At 46.2% G+C, this 25,159-nt stretch overlaps 1 protein-coding gene and 1 long non-coding RNA gene across 2 annotated transcripts; both read left to right on the top strand.

The window, feature by feature from the left end:
- The first annotated feature begins 1,352 nt into the window (after positions 1 to 1,352).
- LOC141193554 (uncharacterized) lies at positions 1,353 to 5,534 on the top strand. Its single transcript, XR_012266462.1, has 3 exons — positions 1,353 to 1,461; positions 4,944 to 5,128; positions 5,420 to 5,534. It is a non-coding gene; the product is annotated as an uncharacterized lncRNA (long non-coding RNA).
- A 1,147-nt stretch (positions 5,535 to 6,681) lies between these two features.
- On the top strand, positions 6,682 to 16,510 carry LOC141193555 (dynein axonemal heavy chain 12-like). The gene is made up of 3 exons (XM_073662154.1): positions 6,682 to 6,958; positions 11,643 to 11,759; positions 15,925 to 16,510. The coding sequence occupies exons 1-3, from the start codon at positions 6,701 to 6,703 to the stop codon at positions 15,982 to 15,984; spliced, it is 435 nt and encodes a 144-aa protein (XP_073518255.1). The 5' UTR covers positions 6,682 to 6,700; the 3' UTR covers positions 15,985 to 16,510.
- The last annotated feature ends 8,649 nt before the right edge of the window (positions 16,511 to 25,159 follow it).

A 25,159-nucleotide genomic window follows, 5' to 3' on the forward strand; every position in this document is an offset into this window, starting at 1 on the left:
ACACTTCTTGATGACACTGCGCACGGAAGACACAGGAACATTCAGGTCTTTGGAGATGGACTTGTAGCCTTGAGATTGCTCATGCTTCCTCACAATTTGGTTTCTCAAGTCCTCAGACAGTTCTTTGGTCTTCTTTCTTTTCTCCATGCTCAATGTGGTACACACAAGGATACAGGACAGAGGCTGAGTCAACTTTAATCCATGTTAACTGGCTGCAAGTGTGATTTAGCTATTGCCAACACCTGTTAGGTGCCACAGGTAAGTTACATGTGCTGTTAATTACACGAATTAGAGAAGCATCACATGATTTTTCAAAGGGTGCCAATACTTTTGTCCACCCCCTTTTTTAGGTTTGGTGTGGAATTATATCCAATCTGGCTTTAGGACAATTCTTTTTGTGTTTTTTTCATTGAAGACAAATTAAATGAAGAGAATAATACCAAAGAATTTATGATTGCAATCATTTTCAGGAAGAAATTGAGCATTATCTGACAGAATTGCAGGGGTGCCAATACTTTTGGCCAGCACTGTATACTGTATATGGGCGTGTGTATATATATATGTATACTGGTATGTGTGTGTATATGTGTGTATATATGTATACTGTATATGTGTGTATATATGTATACTGTATATGTGTGTATATATGTATACTGTATATGGGTGTGTATATATATATATATATATACAGTATATGGGTGTGTGTGTATATATATATATATATATATATATATATATACTGTATACTGGGTGTGTATATATGTATACTGTATAAGTGTGTATATATATGTATACTGTATATGGGTGTATATATATGTATACTGGTATATGTGTGTATATATGTATACTGTATATGGGTGTATATATGCATACTGTATATGTGTGTATATATGTATACTGTATGTGTGTATATATGTATACTGTATATGTGTGTATATATATGTATACTGTATATGGGTGTGTATATATATGTATACTGTATATGGGTGTATATATATGTATACTGTATATGGGTGTGTATATATGTATACTGTATATGTGTGTATATATATGTATACTGTATATGGGTGTGTATATGTATACTGTATATGTGTGTATATATATGTATACTGTATATGGGTGTGTATATATGTATACTGTATATGTGTGTATATGTATACTGTATATGGGTGGATATATACAGTACAGACCAAAAGTTTGGACACACCTTCTCATTTAAAGATTTTTCTGTATTTTCATGACTATGAAAATTGTACATTCACACTGAAGGCATCAAAACTATGAATTAACACATGTGGAATTATATACTTAACAAAAAAGTGTGAAACAGCTGAAAATATGTCTTATATTCTAGGTTCTTCAAAGTAGCCACCTTTTGCTTTGATGACTGCTTTGCACACTCTTGGCATTCTCTTGATGAGCTTCTAGAGGTAGTCACCGGAAATGGTCTTCACCTCACAGGTGTGCCCTGTCAGGTTTAATATGATAAAGTGCTTTATTCTATGTCGGGTCCAGGGGTCCTGTAGAATGTGAATCCCTGAGGAACAGCGTATCCTTGGCTTGTGCCAAGACAGAAGAAAAGTTGCTGAACACTTGGTACCCCAACGTGATCAATCTATTTGCCAATCAAGATGCCCTGCAGTTGATTAATGCGGACAAATTGGATTCCTTTTATAACTGCGTCTCGACTAGCGGGGTGCCTCAAGGGTCTGTCTTGGGCCCTATATTATTTAATATACTTATTAATGATCTAGTGGAAGGGTTGCATAGTAAAATAGCAATATTTGCAGATGATACTAAACTTTGTAACGTAGTTAATACAGATGAGGATAGGGCACAGCTACAGGAGGATTTAGATAAATTGGGGAGTTGGGCCAAAAAATGGCAAATGGGGTTCAATGCCGATAAATGTAAGGTCATGCACATGGGAAAGAAAAACAGCAGTCACCCATACATATTAAATGGGAAACCGTTGGGGAAATCTGACATGGAGAAGGACCTGGGCGTCTTGGTTAACAGCAAATTAAATTGGAGTGCCCAGTGTCAGGCAGCAGCTGCGAAGGCAAATAGAGTCATGGCATGCATCAGAAGAGGAATAGGGGCATATGATGAGAACATTGTTCTTCCTCTGTATAAAGCGCTGGTAAGGCCGCACTTAGAATATTGTGCACAGTTCTGGGCTCCGGTACTCAGGAAAGACATATTGGAGCTAGAGAGGGTACAAAGGAGGGCGACTAAGGTAATAAAGGGAATGGAGGGACTAGAATACCCAGAGAGGTTGTCCAAATTAGGCCTATTTACGTTGGAAAAGAGAAGGCTTAGGGGAGACCTCATAAACATGTATAAATACATCAGGGGGCTGTACAGAGATCTCTCCCATGACCTGTTTATACCAAGGATGGTGACAAAGACGAGGGGGCACACTATGCGTCTGGAGGAAAGGAGGTTCCTGCACCAGCATAGAAGGGGATTCTTTACGGTCAGAGCTGTGAGACTCTGGAATTCTCTGGGAGAGGAAGTGGTGATGTCCAACTCACTTAATGAGTTCAAGAGAGGACTGGACGCCTTTCTTGAGAACAATAAAATTACATCTTATGCTTAGTGATAGTTAATTAATCCAGGGATTTAATCTGACTGCCAGATTGGAGTCGGGAAGTGAATTTTTCCTCAATGATGTAAATTGGCCTATACCGCATGGTTTTTTTTTGCCTTCCCCTGGATCAACGCTGCGGAATAGCTGCAGTGCACAAGAAATAGGCTGAACTGGATGGACGCTTGTCTTTTTTCGGCCTTTTAAACTATGTAACTATGTAACACTTATGTCCAAGCAGGTAAAGGCGGCTGCAAGATCCGTGATATATAAGGATTCATGTTCATTATTGTATCTCTGGATCAGACATAGACTCAGAGTGATACAACTAAATAGACCCTATAGGGGTAAAGTTGGCATATCCGGGGGGAAATATATCCCAGATTTGCCAAACTGAGCCAACTCATGAAACACATGGGTACATAGGAGAAGAAAGAGTTAATTGGCGTAAAAAATATAAATTTTTATTCCATCAAGTTAAAAAACGTACATAGTAAAAAGAGAAATGACATAATACGGATAGTATAAAGACACTAATTAGATTACCAATGTAGCAAGATATGTTACAAAGTATACATATATGTTCACGCATATGGTCACAGTGGGACATGAGCAATATAGATAATATAGCATAAGGTTAGTATATCAAGACAATCCAATGAGTGTAATAATATATCAAAAAGTAATCCATAAGTATTCCATAGTCATTGGATTTACACTTGCCATATGCATCAGGTATCCATCTAAATAATGCTCCTGCCCACAAATAATCAGATACATGTCACATAAAACATTTTTTAAGGTAGTCTCTTACCACAAAGAGTGCCAAAAAGGAGGGTAAAGTGCATAAAGGAACGCACAGTGGCAGAGTGGTATTCCCATCTCATATATGTATGGCACTTCCACAGTCTGAGGACGCACATTCGGCTGAAGTATATTGCTGCGCAGGGACATGCCGGGTCCCTGAGCTGCAATGCATGCCGCCAGCCAATCAAAGGCCAGTAGCTGATGTCGGCGTGCCAGTCACGAGCGACGCATGGAAGTGACGTCATGCGCTGCCCTTGCCGGCACACTGAAATCAGCTACAGAAGAAGACGCCGCATGTCGTGGGAGCGCAGGAAGGTAAGAAGAATCATTTATTTTTGTTTATTTAATGTATTAGAAAAGAACGACAGAACATTATACCAGGAAAGGGCCAAGGATGGGGAGCATTAGACAAGGAAGGGGCTCAGGGTGGGGAGAATTAGACAAGGAAGGGGCCCAGGATGGGGAGCATTATATAAAGAAGGGGCCCAGGATGGGGAACATTATACAAGGAAAGGGCCCAGGATAGGGAGCATTATACCAGAATGGGGGTCATTATACCATGACATGGGCCAGGATGAAGGACATTACACCAGGAAGGGCACAAGGATGGAGGTCATTATACCAGAATGGGGCCTAGGATGGGGGACAGGATACCAGGATGGAGGACATTGTTATAGGATGGGGGACATTGTACCAGGATTGGGGACATTGTTACAGGAAGGGGCCAGGATGGGGGACATTATTACAGTAAGAGGCCCAGGACCAAGGACATTATACCAGGAAGGAGCCCAGGATTGGGACGTTATTGCTGAAAGGGGCTCAGGATGGGGGGTATTATACACAGAAGGTGGATATTATAACAGGAAGAGGCCCAGGATCGGGGATATTATAACAGGAAGGGGCGCAGGATGGGGAACATTATACCAGGAAGGGGCCTAGAATGAGAGACATTATTATAGGATGGGGCTACAATGGGAAACATCCAAGGCAGGGACGAACACGCGCATCATTATCGGATCTAGAATGCTACAAGGGCCCATACATCTGACCAACATGCTGGTGGGGGCCCAGGTCCAAATTTTGCACATCTGCAGGAACATGGCATATGGCTTAACAGTATGTCATATGTTGGGAAGGGGTTAAGCTACAGCACATTACATAGCCTCTTGCAGCTATATCAATGGAAAAATTAAAAAATGTATGGCTTTTTGAAGAAGGGAAGGAAAAAATGCAAAACAAAAAATTATCCGGTCCTGAAGGGATTAAGGAGTTCCCACCCACAGTAAATGTTGTCACTCAGCTTAAAATCTTCACTTGCTTATTAGCAGAAGCTAAGGTTTCATTAGGATCTCCGAGGCTAAAGTTACATGCGGCTCCAGCTTACATGTAAAGGGGATGGTATCAAGGAGTCTCGCCAAACTTTCCCTACAAATGTCCAACAATTCAGAATTCATATCCATTGATAATTTATCTTCTAAAATGATAGCATTTTTTTTCTATCCTTTTCATTTTATGTGTAATTAACTTTTTGCTCTCCTCCTTTAAGCAATGGGAGGAACGACTGATAAGGATCCAGGAAACCATTGATGAATGGCTGAAGGTGCCGACCCAGTGGCTTTAATCTTCTCTTCTGAGGACATCATGCAGCAAATGCCTGAAGAAGGACGCTTATTCCAGACTGTGGACAGAAACTGGAGAGAGATCATGAAACATTGCGTTAAAGACCCGAAGGTAAATGGATGCTTCATGGTGGACTGATACAAGAAAGCACGGTCATCTTGCATCCAGGATTGATGTTTTCCAAGAGTCCGTGTCCTGATGCTTCCATCACAAGGATCCCGGGTTATGGGGCTCCGCACTGCCTGGACTCCAGCCTCCCGCATCTTCTATTTTCTATCCAAATAGGTTCTAATTTTTCTTTTAATATAAACTATTGGCACAATAGTCAATGAATGTGACCTTTTTTCAGTCTCTATAACTATATAATGGAATCTTACTTATGGGCTATCTACTTTGTTTTAGGTTTTAAGCGCCACTTCTCTGACCGGACTTCTGGAGAAACTTCAGGACAGCAATGTGCTTCTGGATAAAATCATGAAAGGGCTGAATGCCTATCTGGAGAAGAAGAGGCTTTTTTCCCACGGTATAGTCCTTTCACTTGTTGCAATGATTGTATATATTCCTTAAATATTTTTTTTTCTTATTTAAACGCATTGAAATCATTTTTGTAATTGGATTTCATTAATAATTTTGCACTGTTTGCCTTCTATTGGCTCTGTGTTGCGCTGGCTATTGAACTTATTTTTAATCTGTCTTTTTTCAGCTCCTCTTAGCCGATTTATGACCACAGATCACATCAAAGCTGAATGTGCAGGAAACAAAAAGCCTAACGGTGCAACATTTTTAATGAAACTGAATTGTCGCAAATACTCGCAATTAAATGGGTATTCCCATCTCCAAGATCCTATCCCAATATGTAGTAGGCGTAGTAATAATAATAATATTAGCAAATACCTCCAATTAGAAGTGTAGTACAGTTCTTCTGATTCACTATGTCGCTTTCCCCATGTGCAAGGCATTGCAGTAGCTTCGGTATCCATGGTTACGACCACTCATATAGTGACAGTTATTTGCTAGTGGTCGTAACCTAAGCTACTGCAATGCCCTGCACATGGGGTAAGCAACAAAACAAATCAGAAGAACTATACTAAACTTCTAATTGGAGGTATTTGCTAATATTATTATTATTACGCATACTACATATTGGGGTAGAATCCTGGAGATGCGAATACACATTTCAGTTAAATAAAAAAAAGTTCCCAAAGCTGGATAGCCCCTTTAAGCTAACCATACGCATGACATATGAGATACCCGTGGTCTGAATGGTTATTTGGCTATTTCTCCTGACTCCCACCTATTCTGCTGAACAGTCATGTGGTTTTAATGGGGAGAGAGGAGAAAGTCGGTACTGGACACCTCCGGCAGCGGGTTATCTCCCCTGAGAACCAAAAGACCGGGTATTGAAATCCCATCTGCCGGATCCTTCTGGCCCTGACATCCTCTATCGGGGGAGAGTCAGGAGACCCCCATACACATCAGTGGGTAGGCCGGTCCTGCTGCAATCGTCAGGTTTAAACTATTTTAATCCAATGTGTATGGGGACTGAATCTTTACTTTAAAGCTTTGCTTTTCTATTTTCTCACATAGACACTAATACAAATGGCGCCTGACCCAATACTTTAATGACATCTTTATCATATTGTGCATTTTCGCTTTAGCTTTTTCTTCCTGTACAACGATGAAATGCTAGAAATTCTCTCTGAGACTAAAGATCCTCTGCGGGTCCAACCACATCTAAAGAAGGGCTTTGAAGGCATAGCAAAGCTGGAGCTCCTTCCTAACCTGGACATCAAAGCCATGTACAGCACCGAGGGGGAACGCGTAGAGCTCATCCAGACCATCTCCACCTCCGAGGCTCGGGGGGCCGTGGAGAAGTGGCTCATCCAAGGGGAAGATGTCATGTTAAGGAGCGTGCATGATGTTATTGCTCGGTCACGAATGGTACGGATCTACCTACAGACCAAAAGCATTAATTGGAACTAATCTAGTCTATATATATAATCGTCTTATCCCGTCTGTCTGTCTGTCTGTGTGTCTGTCTGTCCAGGAAATCCCGCGTCGCTCATTGGTCCGGCAGCGGCCAATCAGCGCCGGGGGATTTCTAAAAAAAGATGGCGGCCGTTAGCGGCTCATCTGCGGGACGGAGCTGAGCGGCGATGCAGCCGGGAGATGACCGGCGCAAGGCGCTCATCTCCCGGCCGGCAACAGCAGAAGGAACCCGACCGACGGACCCATCTGCGGGATGGAGATGCAGCCGGAAGATGAGCGCCGCGAGGCGCTCATCTCCCGGCCGGTAGCAGCGGAAGGACCGCCGGCGTCGCTGACCTCCATGCGGAAGGGAGGACCGGGGAGCGGCGCTGCGGGTCGGGATACTTCTGCTGTGAGCGCCCGCTATGTCCCGGGTTCTCGCAGCGGAAGTAGCCGCACAGGCAGCGCCGCTCCCCGGTCCTCACCAAGACGATTCGATGATTGATCGCGGTCTTCGGACCCGACCAATCACTGATCTTAGCGCAAAACTTAAACACCGCTGTGCTGATTGGTCGCCGACGCCCGCGACCAATCACCGATCTTGGCTCCACATTTAAACACCGCTGTGGTGATTGGTCGCGGCCGATATTTAAATTTGGCGCCAAAATCGGTGATTGGTCGCGGCCGATATTTCAATTTGGCGCCCAAATCGGTGATTGGTCGCGGTCAGCGTCCGCGACCAATCAGCACAATAGTGTTTAACTTTGGCGCCAAGATCAGTCATTGGTCGCGGGCCAAGACAGCGACCAATCACCGATTTGTGCGGCACTTTTAAATAGCGTCCGTGACCAATTGGATGTCAGCGCCGCTCCCCGGTCCTCCCTTCACACCCTACCCGCATGGATGTCAGCGCCGCTCCCCGGTCCTCCCTTCACACCCTAGCCGCATGGATGTCAGCGCCGCTCCCCGGTCCTCCCTTCACACCCTAGCCGCATGGATGTCAGCGGCGCTGCCTGTGCGGATACTTCCGCTCCGAGAACCCGGGACATGAGCGGGCGCTCGCAGCAGAAGTATCTGGACTCGCAGCGCCGCTCCCCGGTCCTCCCTTAACACCCTAGCCGCTGATGTCCCCACTGTATCCGCATGGTCTTACAAAGGTCCGGACATTTGTGTTAAAAATCGCTGATTGGTCGCTGGCGCTGCCCGCGACCAATCACCGATTTGGGCGCCAAATTTAAATATCAGCCGCGACCAATCAGCACAGCGGTGTTTAAATGTGGAGCCAAGATCGGTGATTGGTCGCGGCCGATATTTAAATTTGGCGCCCAAATCGGTGATTGGTCGCGGGCAGCGCCAGCGACCAATCAGCGATTTTTAACACAAATGTCCGGACCTTTGTAACACCATGCGGATACTGTGGGGACATCAGCGGCTAGGGTGTGAAGGGAGGACCAGGGAGCGGCGCTGCGGGTCGTGATACTTCTGCTCCGAACGCCCGCTCATGTCCCGGGTTCTCGGAGCGGAAGTATCCGCACAGGCAGCGCCGCTGACATCCATGCGGCTAGGGTGTGAAGGGAGGAACGGGGAGCGGGGCTGACATCCAATTGGTCGCGGACGCTATTTAAAAGTGCCGCACAAATCGGTGATTGGTCGCGGTCTTGGCCCACAACCAATCACGGATCTTGCCGCAAAAGTTAAACACTACGGTGCTGATTGGTCGCGGACGCTGACAGCGACCAATCACCGATTTTGGCGCCACATTTAAACACCGCTGTGCGGATTGGTCGCGGACGCTATTTAAATGTGGCACCAAAATCGGTGATTGGTCGCGCCCAGCGTCGGCGACCAATCAGCACAGCGGTGTTTAAATGTGGAGCCAAGATCGGTGATTGGTCGCGGCCGATATTTGAATGTGGCGCCCAAATCGGTGATTGGTCGCTGTCAGCGTCCGCGACCAATTAGCACCGTAGTGTTTAACTTTGGCCGCAAGATCAGTGGTTGGTTGCGGGCCAAGTCGGCGATCAATCACCGATTTGTGTGGCACATTTAAATAGCGGCCGCGACCAATTGGATGTCAGCGCCGCTCCCCGGTGCTCCCTTCACGCCCTAGCCGCATGGATGTCAGCGCCGCTGCCTGTGCGGATACTTCCGCTCCGAGAACCCGGGACATGAGCGGGCGCTCGCAGCAGAAGTATCCCGACCCGCAGCGCCGCTCCCCGGTCCTCCCTTCACACCCTAGCCGCTGATGTCCCCACAGTATCCGCATGGTGTTACAAAGGTCCGGACATTTGTGTTAAAAATCGCTGATTGGTCGCTGACGCTGCCGCCGACCAATCACCAATTTAGGCGCCAAATTTAAATATCGGCCGCGACCAATCACCGATCTTGGCTCAACATTTAAACACCGCTGTACTGATTGGTCGCGGACGCTATTTAAATGTGCCGCCAAAATTGGTGATTGGTCGCGCACAGCGTCGGCGACCAATCAGCACAGCGGTGTTTGAATTTGCCGCCAAGATCGGTGATTGGTCGCGGCCAGCGCCAGCGACCAATCAGCGATTTTTAACACAGATGTCCTGACCTTTGTAACACCATGCGGATACTGTGGGGACATCAGTGGCTAGGGTGTGAAGGGAGGACCGGGGAGCGGCGCTGCGAGTCCGGATACTTCTGCTGCGAGCGCCCACTCATGTCCCGGGTTCTTGCAGCGGAACTATCCGCACAGGCAGCGGCGCTGACATCCATGCGGCTAGGGTGTGAAGGGAGGACCGGGGAGCGGCGCTGACATCCAATTGGTGGGGGCCGCTATTTAAATTTAAATGTGGCGCCAAAATCGGTGATTGGTCGCGCCCAGCGTCGGCGACCAATCAGCACAGCGGTGTTTAAATGTGGAGCCAAGATCGGTGATTGGTCGTGGCCGATATTTAAAATTGGCGCCCAAATCGGTGATTGGTCGCGGGCAGACCAATCAGCGATTTTGAACACAAATGTCCGGACCTTTGTAACACCCTGCGGATACTGTGGGGACATCAGCGGCTAGGGTGTGAAGGGGGGACCGGGGAGCGGCGCTGCGGGTCGGGATACTTCTGCTCCGAGCGCCCGCTCATGTCCCGGGTTCTCGCAGCGGAAGTAGCCGCACAGGCAGGGGCGCTCCCCTGTCCTCTCTAATACGATTCCGCTCCCCGCTCCTCACCAATACGATTCGCTGATTGGTCGCGCTCTCCACACCCGACCAATCAGTGATCTTGGCGCTAAAGTTAAACACTGCTCTGCTGATTGTTCGCGTCCGCTGCCCGCAACCAATCACCGATTTGGGCGCCACATTTAAATAGCGGCCGCGACCATTCACCGATCTTGCCGCCACATTTAAACACTGCTGTGCTGATTGGACGCGGACGCCGGACGCGTCCAATCAACGAGATTGGCGCCAAATTTAAGCAACGCTCTGCTGATTGATCGCGGTCGCTGGCCGAGATCAATCAGCAGTATTGGCGCAAAATTTAAACAACGCTCTGCTGATTGGTCGCGGTTGTCGGCCGTGACCAGTCAGCAGTATTGGCGCCAAATTTAAACCTCACTCTGCTGATTGGTCGCAGCCACCGGCCGCGACCAATCTGCGTTTTTGGTGCCAAATTTAAACAACGCTCTGCTGATTGGTCACGGTCGCCGGCCGAGACCAATCAGCAGCATTGGGGCCAAATGTAAACCCCGCTGTGCTGATTGGTCGCGGTCGCCGGCAAAGACCCATCAGCATTATTGGTGCCAAATTTAAACCCTGCTCTACTGATTGGTCGCAGCCGCCAGCCGCGACTAATCAGCGATTTTGGTGCCAAATTTAAACACCGCACTGCTGATTGGTCGCGGCCGCCAGCCGCGACCAATCAGCGAGATTGGCGCCAAATTTAAACGCCGCTCTGCTGATTGGTCGCGGCCGCCATCCGCGACCAATCAGCGAGATTGGCGCCAAATTTAAACAACGCTCTGCTGATTGTTCGCTGTCGCCGGCCTCGACCAATCAGCGATTTTGGCGCCAAATTTAAAGAATGCTCTGCTGTTTGGTCACGGCCGGCGACCAATCTGTGATTTTGGCGCCGAATTTAAACCCCACTCTGCATCGCTCTGCTGATTGGTCGCGGTCGGCGGCCATGACCAGTCAGCAGTATTGGCGCCAAATTTAAACACCGCTCGGCTGATTGGTCGCGACTAATCAGCGATTTTGGTGCCAAATTTAAACACGCTCTCCAGTCCTCACTAACACGGTTCGCTGATTGGTCGCGGCCGCCGCCCGCGACCAATCATCGATATTGCCGCCAAATTTAAACACCGCTTTGCTGATTGGTCGCGGTTGCCGAACGCGACCAATCAGCGATTTTGGCGCCAAATTTAAACACAGCTCTGCTGATTGCACCCGGTCGGCCGCATACCTATTCTAGAATACCCGATGCATTAGAATCGGGCCACCATCTAGTTCTTTTATATTTGTATAAGATTATTTGGCGGCAGTGAATGATTTGTGGATGATGTATCTCTTGCAATAGAGCCAGGTAGCAGATCTTCTACCTGCAATCGGTAGAAATGAATTTGCTAGATAATACTAGTAAGGTTGTCCCTCTCTTAAATGCTTCTGTCAACGTAATTTAACTTTCTTTTTTAAAAGGCATACCCTGCGACTGCAAGAAAAGACTGGGTGAGGGAATGGCCGGGCAGGTCGTGCTCTGTGTGTCTCATGTTCTGGACAAGTGAAGTGCATGAAGCTATCGGCAGTGGCCCGGAGGTACGGCATAAGCTCCTTTACTGATCAAGGTTGCTTCACTATAAACAGTCATGGCCGGAAGTGTTGGCACCCTTGAAGTTGTTCCAGAAAATGAAGTATTTTTCCATAAAAAATTGCATGTGTATTTTCTGTTATACACATGTTTATTTCCTTTGTATGTATTGGAACAACACAAAAAAAGGCAAATTGGATATAATTTCACACAAAACCCCATAAATGGGTCGGACAAAATTGTTGGCATCTTTCCAAAATTGTGGGTAAACAATTTTGTTTCAAGCATGTGATGCTCGTTCAAACTCACCTGTGGCAAGTAAAAGGTGCGGGCAATATGAAAATCACACCTGAAACCTGATACAAAGGGGAAAAGTTGACTCAGTCTTTGCGTTGTTACGTGCCACACTAAGCAGGGAGAACAGAAAGAGGAGAAGAGAACTGTCTGAGGACTTGAGAACCAAAATTGTTGACTAATATCTTCTTTTTGTGTTGTTCCAATATACACAAATGAAATAAACATGTGAACAACAAAACGTGTAATTGTAATAATTTTCTGGGAGAAATACATATATATACATTCATAGACAGACTTCATGAGTTCTCCTGCTAATAGACTGTCATACCCAGAGACGCAGCTTATAGGAGTTTCCAGGGGGGGATATACCATTGGTGCAACAGAGGTAAGGGGACCCACATTCACATCCAAAGATGCAAGCAGCTTATTTCACAGTACGTTATTAGACTGCAAAGAGCCCATGTAGTGTTCTTGCCCAGGGGTCTTCTCCTGGGGGTTGCAGTTGTACAGCGGCTCAATATCTTGAAGGTACCCAAAAGGCTCCATAGTATTGTTGGGATTTTGCATTGATTCATGCATCTTGTCTAGAGATGCGCAACTAAATTTGCAGGACCTTGGTCTAAGAGAGCAGGTTAGTAGTCTGTGGCTGTTGGATGGGAGCCTTGCTAACCGCCTCTTACATGCCGGCATCCCTGGCTCCTCTTTTGATTAGCCGGCCAGGCGTGATGTCATTTGTGCCTCACACCACAACTATGACATCGACATCAAAAGAGGAGCCGGAGATGCCGGTTCACGGGGCTCCGGTCCTGCGGCCGTGGAATACTGACCGGACTGTTGGACCAGAGTCCTGCAAATCCATTCACTCATCTCTACTCTCGTCATATCTACCAATAAGGGAAGACATTGTATGGGATTTCCCATAATACCAGCATAAAATTAATCCATCTGCATTGAGTTTTCCATGCTGTTTGTAGCAGGGTTTTATAGAGGTACATCTGGGTATTTGGAGCAATTTGCGAGGAGGCAAATTGTCCCAGCACACTCGCAGCACATTGGGGGCTCTCGTCACCATAGAGGGGCACGCTTGTGACGTGGTCAGGGAAATGATCGAAACAGGTTTGTGCAAACATCATGGCTGGCAGCAAACTTTCCAATACCATGTTCTATTTATTATACACTACATGGAGAAAGGTATTGTGCCCCCTCCACATTACACCTACAGGGGCTTTTATGGCCTCCTATTCTAATCCATATCCAGGATGTTAATATGGAGTCCGTCCCTCTACAGATATCACAGCTCAGTATGCCGAGCACCTTCATACATTTCACCATATTCCTATGTTCTTTCCATATCTATGTTATGTTCCCCCCTCTTTTCTTTGAGTTTTCATAGGACACAATTGATCTTGTCACAGTAAAGCAATCTTGGGGTGTACTTACAATGACGTCTATGGGGCAGTAGTCATTTCTGCATATTGAGATGGTGGTCACTATATAGGAATGTTTTGGCATCTGTATGTGTCGGCGTCCCCTGTATATGACTCATTGCCACAATTGATCTTCTTTATAGTCAGTGGTTTGGATGGCCTAGGTGCGGTTTGTAATATTTTCTATCAATGGTGTGTGTGCCCTCCTCTGTGCAGTGTCGTTCTATAACCATGGATGGACTAATAAAGGGGTTTTATGTCAATTCCTTTAATGACCTTTTGTTCGGTTTCTTTGTAGGTATTATGTCATTCTCCGAGTGGTCAGCCATTCTAAGCCTGAGCAGACATATGGCAATGTAATTGATGTGTGCCTGACATTGCTCTTCCCTATGTGGCGGTGACATATTTATGCTGCCATTCTCCAGTATTTGTTCTAATTAATCATCCTAAAGGTGTTTAGTGGGGTTGAGGTTGAGAACGTGTGGGAAACAGTTCTGCTCTTCTATTCCCTTAGGGTTGGAAGCTACAATTGTTTAAAATGTCTTGTGCTGAAGCATTAAGATATCTTTTCACTGGAACTAAGGGGCCTAGACCACCCCCTAAAAACAAGGCCATACCTCCACCACCAAACTGCCCAGCGGGCACAATGCAGTTAATAGGGTAACGTTCTCCTGGCATTCACCAAATCCAGACTCGTCCATCAGATGCCAGATAGAGAAGTGTGATCCGTCACTGCACAGAACAGGTCTCCTCCAGAGTCCTGTGGTGGCGGCTTCACACCACTCCATCCGACGCTCGGCATCGTGCTTGGTGATGTAAGGCTGCATGCAGCTGCTCGGCCATAAAGCTCCAGGCGGGGGCGCAGTGTTTGTGGTGATGTTGTTACCAAAGTAGATCTGGACTCTGCAGTTATGGAGTCAGGAGAGCGTTCTGCCCTCTGCTCCTCAGCACTCAGTGACCCCGCTCTGTAATGTTCTGGGGTCTCCTGAGTTGCTGCAGTTCCTTCCACTCCTTAATAATATCACTCACATGTGATGGGGGAAGATTTAGGAGGGAAGAAATGTAATATCCAGACTTGTTACCCCGGTGGCTCCTATTACAGGACCGCGCTGGTATCAGAGAGCTCTGCACCACCAGCCGTTCTGTCATATGTTAGTAACAGCACACAGCATGGGAGGGCGGATGTTATACACCGGGGGGCGTGGGGATTGATGTTATACACTGGTGGGGGGCGAGAGTCTTAATGTTATACAAGGCCGAGGGGCCAGATGTTATACCCTAGGGGTACGAGGGGCTAGATGTTATACTGTCCGAGGGCTGGATGTTATACACTGAGGAGCAAGGGGACGGATATTATATACCGGGGTGAGGGGACGGATATTATACACCGGGGGGCGTGGGGACGGATATTATACACCAGGGGCGAGGGAACGGATATTATACACCAGGTGCGAGGGGACGGATATTATACACCAGGGGTGAGGGGACGGATATTATACACCAGGTGCGAGGGGACGGATATTATACACCAGGGGTGAGGGGACGGATATTATACACCAGGGGCGAGGGGACGGATATTATACACCGGGGGGCGTGGGGACGGATATTATACACCGGGGGGCGTGGGGACGGATATTATACACCAGGTGCGAGGGGACGGATATTATACACCAGGTGCGAGGGGACGGATATTATACACCAGGGGCGAGGGGACGGATATTATACACCAGGGGCGAGGGGACGGATATTATTCACCAGGGGCGAGGGGACGGATATTATACACCAGGTGCGAGGGGACGGATATTATACACCAGGTGCGAGGGGACGGATATTATACACCAGGGGCGAGGGGACGGATATTATACACCAGGGGCGAGGGGACGGATATTATACACCAGGTGCGAGGGGACGGATATTATTCACCAGGGGTGAGGGGACGGATATTATACACCAGGGGCGGGGGGACGGATATTATACACTGGGGCGAGGGGACGGATATTATACACCGGGGGGGCGAGAGGCCGGATGTTATACACCAGGGGGAGGGAGCGAGGGGACAGATGTTATACACCGGGGCTGGGGGCCGGATGTTATACCCTGGGGGCCAGATGTTATGCAATGGAGCGCTTGGGGTTGGATGTTATACAGTGGGGTTGAGGGGATGGATTTTATACACTGGCGGGGGGGGCGAGGGGAGAGATGTTATACTAAACTAGGGGCGAGGGGTGGATGTTATACACCGGGGGAGGCGAGAGGCCGGATTTTATAAACTGGGGGCTGAGAGTCCGGATGTTATACACCGTGGGCAATGGGACTAAATGAAAAAAGCAGAATTCGGTGACTAGGAGTTTTGTCCTATAATGTATGTGCATTTGCCTTCCCTTTAGAAACTCTCCCTTGTGATTCTGCAGTGTCTTAGAGGTTGACTATCTTTTCCTACATTCCTCAGGAGTTTCTCATGAACAGACTTCCGGTGGCTTGCCCAACTCCGCTATTACTGGGAGAATGAGAATGCGAGAGTGCGAATCATCAACTGCAATGTGAAGTCCGCCTATGAGTACCTGGGCAGCTCCCCACGCCTGGTCATCACTCCGCTCACTGACCGATGCTAGCGGACTCTGCTATGATGTGATGGGTTATGCTCAGAAATGTTTTTGACTTTTGTATGATGCATGAAACTTATTAGCAATTATTATTGATATTTCATACCAGTTCTTTCATGTTTCATTGGTAGATCGGTGCTTTTTATCTAAATCTTGGTGGAGCTCCAGAAGGTCCGGCCGGCACAGGAAAAACTGAGACCACCAAAGATTTGGCCAAGGCGCTGGCCGTGCAGTGTGTGGTCTTTAACTGCTCTGATGGTTTGGACTACATAGCAATGTCAAAGGTACATACAATGTTAAGCTGCTCCATTGCAGATAATAAACTGACTCCATCCGATGTTCTGCTGACATCTTTTGATTATATAGTACAGACCAAAAGTTTGGACACACATTCTCATTTAAAGATTTTTCTGTATTTTCATGACTATGAAAATTGTACATTCACACTGAAAGCATCAAAACTATGAATTAACACATGTGGAATTATATACTTAACAAAAACGTGTGAAACGACTGAAAATATGTCTTATAGTCTAGGTTCTTCAGAGTAGCCACCTTTTGCTTTGATGACTGCTTTGCACACTCTTGGCATTCTCTTGATGAGCTTCAAGAGGTAGTCACCGGAAATGGTTTTCACTTCACAGGTGTGCCCTGTCAGGTTTAATAAGTGGGATTTCTTGCCTTATAAATGGGGTTGGGACCATCAGTTGTGTTGTGCAGAAGTCAGGTGAATACACAGCTGATAGTCCTACTGAATAGACTGTTAGAATTTGTATTATGGCAAGAAAAAAGCAGCTAAGTAAAGAAAAACGAGTGGCCATCATTACTTTAAGAAATGAAGGTCAGTCAGTCCGAAAAATTGGGAAAACTTTGAAAGTGTCCCCAAGTACAGTTGCAAAAACCATGAAGCGCTACAAAGTAACTGGGTCACATGAGGACCGCCCCAGTAAAGGAAGACCAAGAGTCACCTCTGCTTCTGAGGATAAGTTTATCCGAGTCACCAGCCTCAGAAATCGCAGGTTAACAGCAGCTCAGATTAGAGACCAGGTCAATGCCACACAGAGTTCTAGCAGCAGACACATCTCTACAACAACAGTTAAGAGGAGACTTTGTGCAGCAGGCCTTCATGGTAAAATAGCTGCTAGGAAACCACTGCTAAGGACAGGCAACAAGCTGTAGAGACTTGTTTGGGCTAAAGAACACAAGGAATGGACACTAGACCAGTGGAAATCTGTGCTTTGGTCTGATGAGTCCAAATTTTAGATCTTTGGTTCCAACCACCGTGTCTTTGTGCGACGCAGATAAGGTGAACGGATGGACTCTACATGCCTGGTTCCCACCGTGAAGCATGGAGGAGGAGGTGTGATGGTGTGGGGGTGCTTTGCTGCTGACACTGTTGTGGATTTATTCAAAATGGAAGGCATACTGAACCAGCATGGCTACCACAGCATCTTGCAGTGGCATGCTATTCCATCTGGTTTGCGTTTAGTTGGACCATCATTTATTTTTTAACAGGACAATGACCCCAAACACACCTCCAGGCTTTGTAAGGGCTATTTGACCAAGAAAGAGAGTGATGGGGTGCTACACCAGTTGACCTGGCCTCCACAGTCACCAGACCTGAACTCAATCGAGATGGTTTGGCGTGAGCTGGACCACAGAGTGAAGGCAAAAGGGCCAACAAGTGCTAAGCATCTCTGGGAACTCCTTCAAGATTGTTGGAAGACCATTTCCGGTGACTACCTCTTGAAGCTCATCAAGAGAATGCCAAGAGTGTGCAAAGCAGTCATCAAACCAAATGGTGGCTACTCTGAAGAACCTAGAATATAAGACATATTTTCAGTTGTTTCACACTTTTTTGTTAAGTATATAATTCCACATGTGTTAATTCATAGTTTTGATGCTTTCAGTGTGAATGTACAATTTTCAAAGTCATGAAAATCCAGAAAAATCTTTAAATGAGAAGGTGTGTCCAAACTTTTTTCTGTACTGTATATACACACACATATATATACTGTATATATATATATACACACACATATATATATATATATATATATATATATATATATATATACACACACACACACACACACACACACACATATATATATATACTGTATATAGACACACACACATATATACTGTATATAGACACACATATACAGTATATACTGTATATAGACACACACATATATATATTGTATATAGACACACACATATATATATATATATACTGTATATACACACACATATATACTGTATATATACACACACACAAATATATAGAAATATATATATCTGGCGACAGGGCCCCGCTGCGTCCTCTGTGTCTCTGTACAGATATAAGTGTAACACGTACTGGATCCAGCACAGGTGACAGTCTGCCATAGAGCTGACGTGCAGTACATACACTGTGTTATGGGGGCGCTCACCTGTGCGGACCCCGCTCTCCGGCCGCTACTTCTTTGCTCATATAAGGTCTCATTCTGCCATTAAACAATTCGGTTGTCATGGCAGCGGGGGTGGGGCGTTGGTAGGGGGCGTGTCTGGTATAGGGCAGATTGGGGCGGGGCTGTCATGCAGTGCTTGTCTCATCCCTGTAATTTCCTGCTGATGCCACCTGGTGGACAGCATTGGTCAGTACACGCTGAGAATGCTACATTTGCATTGTACTGTGGGAGCTGCTGGTACTACTGGTGCTTCCTGACTGCTGTCCCTATGAGGTATGCAGTATGTCACATGGTGGGGGAGGAACATTTTATATATGTATATGCACTGCTCAAAAAATAAAGGGAACTGTGCGGCCCTCCAAACAAATGCCACCCCACACCATTACTGACCCACTACCAAACCGGTCATGCTGAGGGATGTTGCAGGCAGCAGATCGCTCTCCATGGCGTCTCCAGACTCTGTCACGTCTGTTACATGTGCTCAGTGTGAACCTGCTTTCATCTGTGAAGAGCACAGGGCGCCAGTGGCGACTTTGCCAATCCTGGTGTTCTGTGGCATTTCTTTGGATGGCCGCACAGCCCTCCTTGTGCTCGGCAGAGGTAGCCTGACTGCCATTAGGTACCGAGATGAGATCCTCAGACCCCTTGTGAGACCATATGCTGGTGCGGTTGGCCCTGGGTTCCTCCTAATGCCGGACAATGCCAGACCTCATGTGGCTGGAGTGTGTCAGCAGTTCCTGCAAGATGAAGGCATTGAAGCTATGGACTGGCCCGCCCGTTCCCCAGACCTGAATCCGGGACACATCTGGGACATCATGTCTCGCTCCATCCATAAAACGGACAAACAACACAAATATTGGTTCTATCTTTTACACATTTGGGGTAGCCCTTAAGAGGGCCATTGGGTCAAAGAGAGAGAGAGAAGAGAGAGGGGAGGGAGAGAAGAGAGAGGGAAGGGAGAGATACCGGGAGATACCAAGAGAGGGAAAAAAGAGAGACCCAACCAGTGCAAGGCTAAGCCGGGCAGGCGGCAGCGGCTATTTATACCCACTGCTGATCTCTGATTGGTGGAAAATCTGGGTATGGCTGCTCTGATTGGTGGAAAAACTGGGTGTGGCTGCTCTGTGATTGGTCAGCATTATGACCTCACAGTGGCGATGACTCATACCTCCTGGGTGGTTGTTTTTAATGTATTTTTTGTTGTAACATTTTGTATGGCTGTTTGGTGCAGGGGGTGGGGTCGGGAGTATTTTAACCCCTGCACACCCCCATGACCATATGCCTCGACCCGTAGAAGCGTGATAGACACGCGAAACGGCCGTCGTCTGCATAAGGCGCCGCTTCCCTGTATTTTTAATGGAAATGGAATAAAAGAAGATTTTATTAAATCGGTGTGCCACCTCGCTTTCTTCATGTATGAGTAGTATAATAATGATGATTTATCCTGGGGATGGGTTATCAATATCAGATCGGTGGGGCTCCGACACGCGGCACCGGCTCTACCCATCAGCTGATTGCAGCGCTCAAGTGTAAATAGTGTGAAGATTGAACATCACAGCTCCATTCAGTGTACTGTGGGTCCTGCAGATCAGCTAATATTCATGTAATAGGAGCTGATCTGCAGCACCAGGGAGCGGCCACTACAGAGTGAACAGATCAGTGATTTTTCAGCTCCTCAACACTGTTTACATCTGACCTCGGCCGAAGCTGCAAACAGCTGATTAGTGGAGGTGCCGTGTGCCGGACCACCACAAATCTGATATTAATGAGCTAACCAGGGGATAAGCCATCAAAATGTTTGTCCTGGAAAATCCCTTTAAGGCCCACCTGCACATAATAAATATATATATATATATATATATATATATATATATATATATATATATATATATATATAGCAAAGAGTAGGAAGGGGTTAATCAAAGGCTCATAAAACGGACAAACAACACAAATATTGGTTCTATCTTTTACACATTTGGGGTAGCCCTTAAGAGGGCCGTTGGGTCAAAGAGAGAGAGAAGAGAGAGGGGAGGGATAGATACCGGGAGATACCAAGAGAGAGAAAAAGAGAGAGACCCAACCAGTGCAAGGCTAAGCCGGGCAGGCGGCAGCAGCTATTTATACCCACTGCTGATCTCTGATTGGTGGAAAATCTGGGTGTGGCTGCTATTTATACCCACTGCTTATCTCTGATTGGTGGAAAATCTGGGGGTGCCTGCTCTGTGATTGGTGGAAAATCTGGGCATGGCTGCTCTGTGATTGGTCAGCATTATGACCTCACAGTGGCGATGACTCATACCTCCTGGGTGGTTCTTCTGGGCAATTCTGTTTTCTGATTGGTGGAAATTCTAATCAGCATTATGACCTCACAGTGGCCGTGACTCATGTTTCATGGACTGTTCTATCTGGGTGACCTGAAACATGCTGATCTCTGATTGGTTGAAATTCAAGTCATCTTCATGACATCACAATCGAGAAGAATGAATATTCAATTTACTTAATATAAATGACCAGCAATGCTGTTCTCTTAATGGTGGAAATTCAAGTCATCTTCATGACATCACAATCAGCATGTTATTACTGCCGATATGTCCAATTTTTTTCCTAAATTTCCTACGTTTGTCCTAATTTATTAGCACATATATACCACTCATTCCTACAATCAAAGGATCAGGAAACCCCTCTGAAATCAATATCCTACAATTTACCCCAACAGCAAAAAAACAACTATACACAAAATACCAAAAGGTATATCAGATTATTAATGAGCAAATAAAAGACACATAAAAATAATTTTTAGAAATGTGTAGAAAAAATGCTGTAAAGTAAGAATGCTTCAAAAATAGAAATGTTAATGATCTATTTAATCAATTAACAAAATACAAGTGAATGAACAAACGAAAAATCTAGATCCAATCAATATTTGGTGTGACCAACTTTTCACTTTAAAACAGCGTCAATTCTTCTAGGTACACCTGCGCAAAGTCAGGGATTTTGTAATAATGCAGTCAGGTGTCTGGTCATACACCATGGCAAGACTGAGCAAGAATACACAAGGAAGTTATACTACATCAGCAAGGTCTCTAAGGCACAAATTTCAAAGCAGATTGAGGGTTCAAGATGTGTCATTCAAGCACTAGTGAAGAAGCACAAGAAAATGTGCAAGGTTGAGGTCAATAGATGCAGTGGTCGGCCAAGGAAACTTAGTGCAGCAGATGTATGACACATTATGGTTACTTTCCTACAAAAGCAGAAGATGTCCAGCAGTGCCATCAGCTCAGAACTGGCAGCAACCAGTGGGACTCAGCTTCACTCATCTACTGTTCAGAGAAGACTGGCCAGAAGTGGTCTTCATAGCAGAATTATGGTGAAAAAGCCATATCTTCCACATCAAAACAAGGCCAAGTGACGCTGAGTCACTGCATTAAAACAGAGAAAACGGGGAAGGAGGGGGGGGATTGGCAAGATGTGCGCGGTTGAGCCAAAATATGAAAAATGTGGTTGTTACTGTAGGGAGTTTGTTCACTGAAGGGCTGGAGAGCAGAACAATAATGAGTGTCTGTGGTCAATAGTGATGCATAACCACGGTGAAGGGTCCTGTAAGTTTGGGGCTGCATTTCAGCAAATGGAGTTGGGAATTGGGTCAGACCTCATGCTATAACATTTTCCCCCATCATGGGCCCCTCTCTGGCATATTGTCCCCATTCTGGCATAATTTCCCTCATTCTGGTTTAAGACATCGCTGTTTCCTCCGCTGCACCTTCTGCATTCTTCAATATCCAGATCCATATTCCAGTTTGTCTTCTCTTCTGCACTACGTGAGTCCACAATCAACTGAGGAATACCTACGTCTGCTTACTATCCTTATTTCTGTTTGCATATTACTGTACCTAAGTAAACTTGGACTATCGTTAACGTTTACATACCCTAATAGTAATGAAGGCCGTGCCTTACAGATTAGGTTCTAAGAAGTATTGTTTGGAATGAACTTACCTTCATAAACTGTTTGCTGTGATCTTTTGCACTTGAGTTTAAAATAGACTTTCACACTACTCTTGTCTCAGTCTCTGCTTTTGGCCCACGCCATTGGACTTCAGGGTATCTACTAACATCGTAACAGGCAGTTCCTTTGAGCTCATGATTCTCATTTGGTCTGACATGCACTGTGAGCTGTGAGGTCTTATATAGACAGGTGTGTGCCTTTCCAAATCAAGTCCTATCAGTTTAATTAAACACAGCTGGACTCCAATGAAAGAGTAGAACCATCTCAAGGAGGATCACAAGAAATGGACAGCATGTGACTTAAATATGAGCAAAGGGTCTGAATACTTATGACCATGTGATATTTCAGTTTTCCTTTTTTAATAAATTTGCAAAAATTTCTACATTTCTGTTTTTTTTCAGTCAAGATGGGGTGCACAGTGTACTTTAATGAGAAAAAAAATGAACTTTTTAGAATTTACCAAATGGCTGCAATGAAACAAGGAGTGAAAAATGTAAAGGGGTCTGAATGCTTTCCGTACCCACTGTATATAGTACTCAATGGGTGTGGCCTGCCTCTGATTGAGAAGTGCCTCTTCCGGCAGTCTGAATAAGGGTCTATCGTTAGGGGTGTGACTAATTTGTTTAGTCCCGCTTTTAATGAGATTTAATAACATTTGTATTTTAGGGTTTCTATTATAATTCTGGGATTTCCTAATTTGTTTATAGAATTTTTGAATTGCATAACACATAGGATAAGGATAATAGGTTTAGTATATGAGATAGGAAATAGTTATTGATAGAACTAGTGCAGTGGATGGGCACTAGTGTTAATAAAAAGAGGGGCACTTCCTGATAGTGTGCGCCATGTCCCATGATTTGGGAATCTTACAGACCATATTGCATTATCATTAAGTTGCTGTTTTGTTGCTATGCAGTTAGGTTTTCCTTTCTTATAAGTTTGTCCTTTGTCTCTCCCTGTCTCTCTCAGATGTAGCTGTGATGTCAGTAACCCCTCCCTTCTTCTCCATTCTTCTTCCTCATTCACCATCTTCAGCCATGTTAGAAGCTTATGTGCTTCCAGCCCGTTTCTAAAAAAGTCTTTTTACCTGCTGTACATTTGCACATCATCGAGTATTCTGCTAGAAAATAAATCTTCTTCTGAATCTTCAACAATGTGCTTCTTGCAGTCGAGTTAAACTATCTGAAGACATCACTATGTGTGAGTACGGTAAAGAGACAGCCTAGAAACGGTGTCTCACAGCGCCCTATGCTTGCAGCTTAGTCATGGAGTCAGAATAGTGTGAGTTCAGTGAGAGTTAGTGAAGTGCATAGTGAAGGTGAAGTTCAGGTGCGGTGGGCTGCTAGGGGCAGCATGTGTCACTTGTTCCAGGCAGTGGGAGGCATTACTGGGATCCAGAGCAGTCGCTCCAGTCACGTCCAGAGCCTAAGGTCTGGCATAGGAGCTGCCGGACACTTTGTGTACTCTGAAGTACAAAGGAAGATGGACAGGGACCTGCATGGATGGAAGTTGAAGGCCAGTCCCGGGTGCACTGCAGAGGTGGACGAGAAATACAGGATGAGCTAGCAACAGGGCTGAAGAGGAGTTATGCTAAGAAGGAGGATAATGTGAACTGCTGTGCCTTATCCTGTCTGTACCCACCTGATGAACTAGAACTGTCAAGTATATGTTTGACTGTTACAAAGAACTTTGTGTCCCCTAAATTGTGTGCGGCGGCTTCTGAGGAAAGAAGCCTGAAGGCAGTGGAGGCCTGCGGCCTACAAGAGAATGTGCTGCACCCCACACGCTAGAGCACACTGGGACTGGGACACCCATTGTCTGTAAAGTGCCAGAGCGAAATCAGACAGACGTTCAGTCACGACTACCGCTCTGTGCCACTTTACAAGATGAGTGATAAGGGAACTTCTCGATCAGAAGAGAAGAGGAAATAATGGTCGCTGCCCAAACTGTGACAAGAACAGGACCACAATGTGTGTCACCCTGGCCTGGATGCCACAAATGTATAATAAAGCTGTGTCTGAGAGCAAAGGGGAGGCCCTCTAGTCAAGGGCCATTAGCATGCAATACCTCCTGTCACAGGCCAGTAGGGGGAGCAGGCTGCCCCTATAAAAGCTGGAACTGGGGGCAGGGTTAGAGAGAACTGGACAACCTGTCTCTGGATTGAGAGGTGTCCCAGAGCCGGGACAGACAGTTGTGTTGCAGCCTAAGAGGACGTGTGGCAGTAGGAGAGCCACGAGCCAGGGACAAAAGGCGAAGTGAGTCTGTCCTGGCAGATAAAGAAACTAATCTTCCAGACTTTGGTGTCTGAGGCTGTGAGGATTCCACATCCTACAGCAGATAACCAGTCCGCAGGGGACTGTATGTTCCTTGGCCTAAGAAGCCCGGAGGCTCCGCCACAGCAGAAGGGACCAACAGAGCCGTACCAGGCCGGGAGTAGCAAGGGACCCAAGTTGCAAGCCATACGGGCGAGAGGACACGGTGAGCTCAGGAACGTGGGCTGTTACATTACCAGAAGGGAAATAGCCAGAAGGAGCACAGAGAGCACGGTAGGCCGACACCCTCATCTTGACCAGGGCCAGCTTCCCACTTGCTCTCAGACATCCAGGCCCCCTCCTAGCCGGGCCT

Source organism: Phyllobates terribilis, unplaced genomic scaffold (assembly GCF_046119375.1).
Source record: "Phyllobates terribilis strain yellow unplaced genomic scaffold, ASM4611937v1 Scaffold_66__1_contigs__length_7565176, whole genome shotgun sequence".
NCBI lineage: Eukaryota > Metazoa > Chordata > Amphibia > Anura > Dendrobatidae > Phyllobates > Phyllobates terribilis.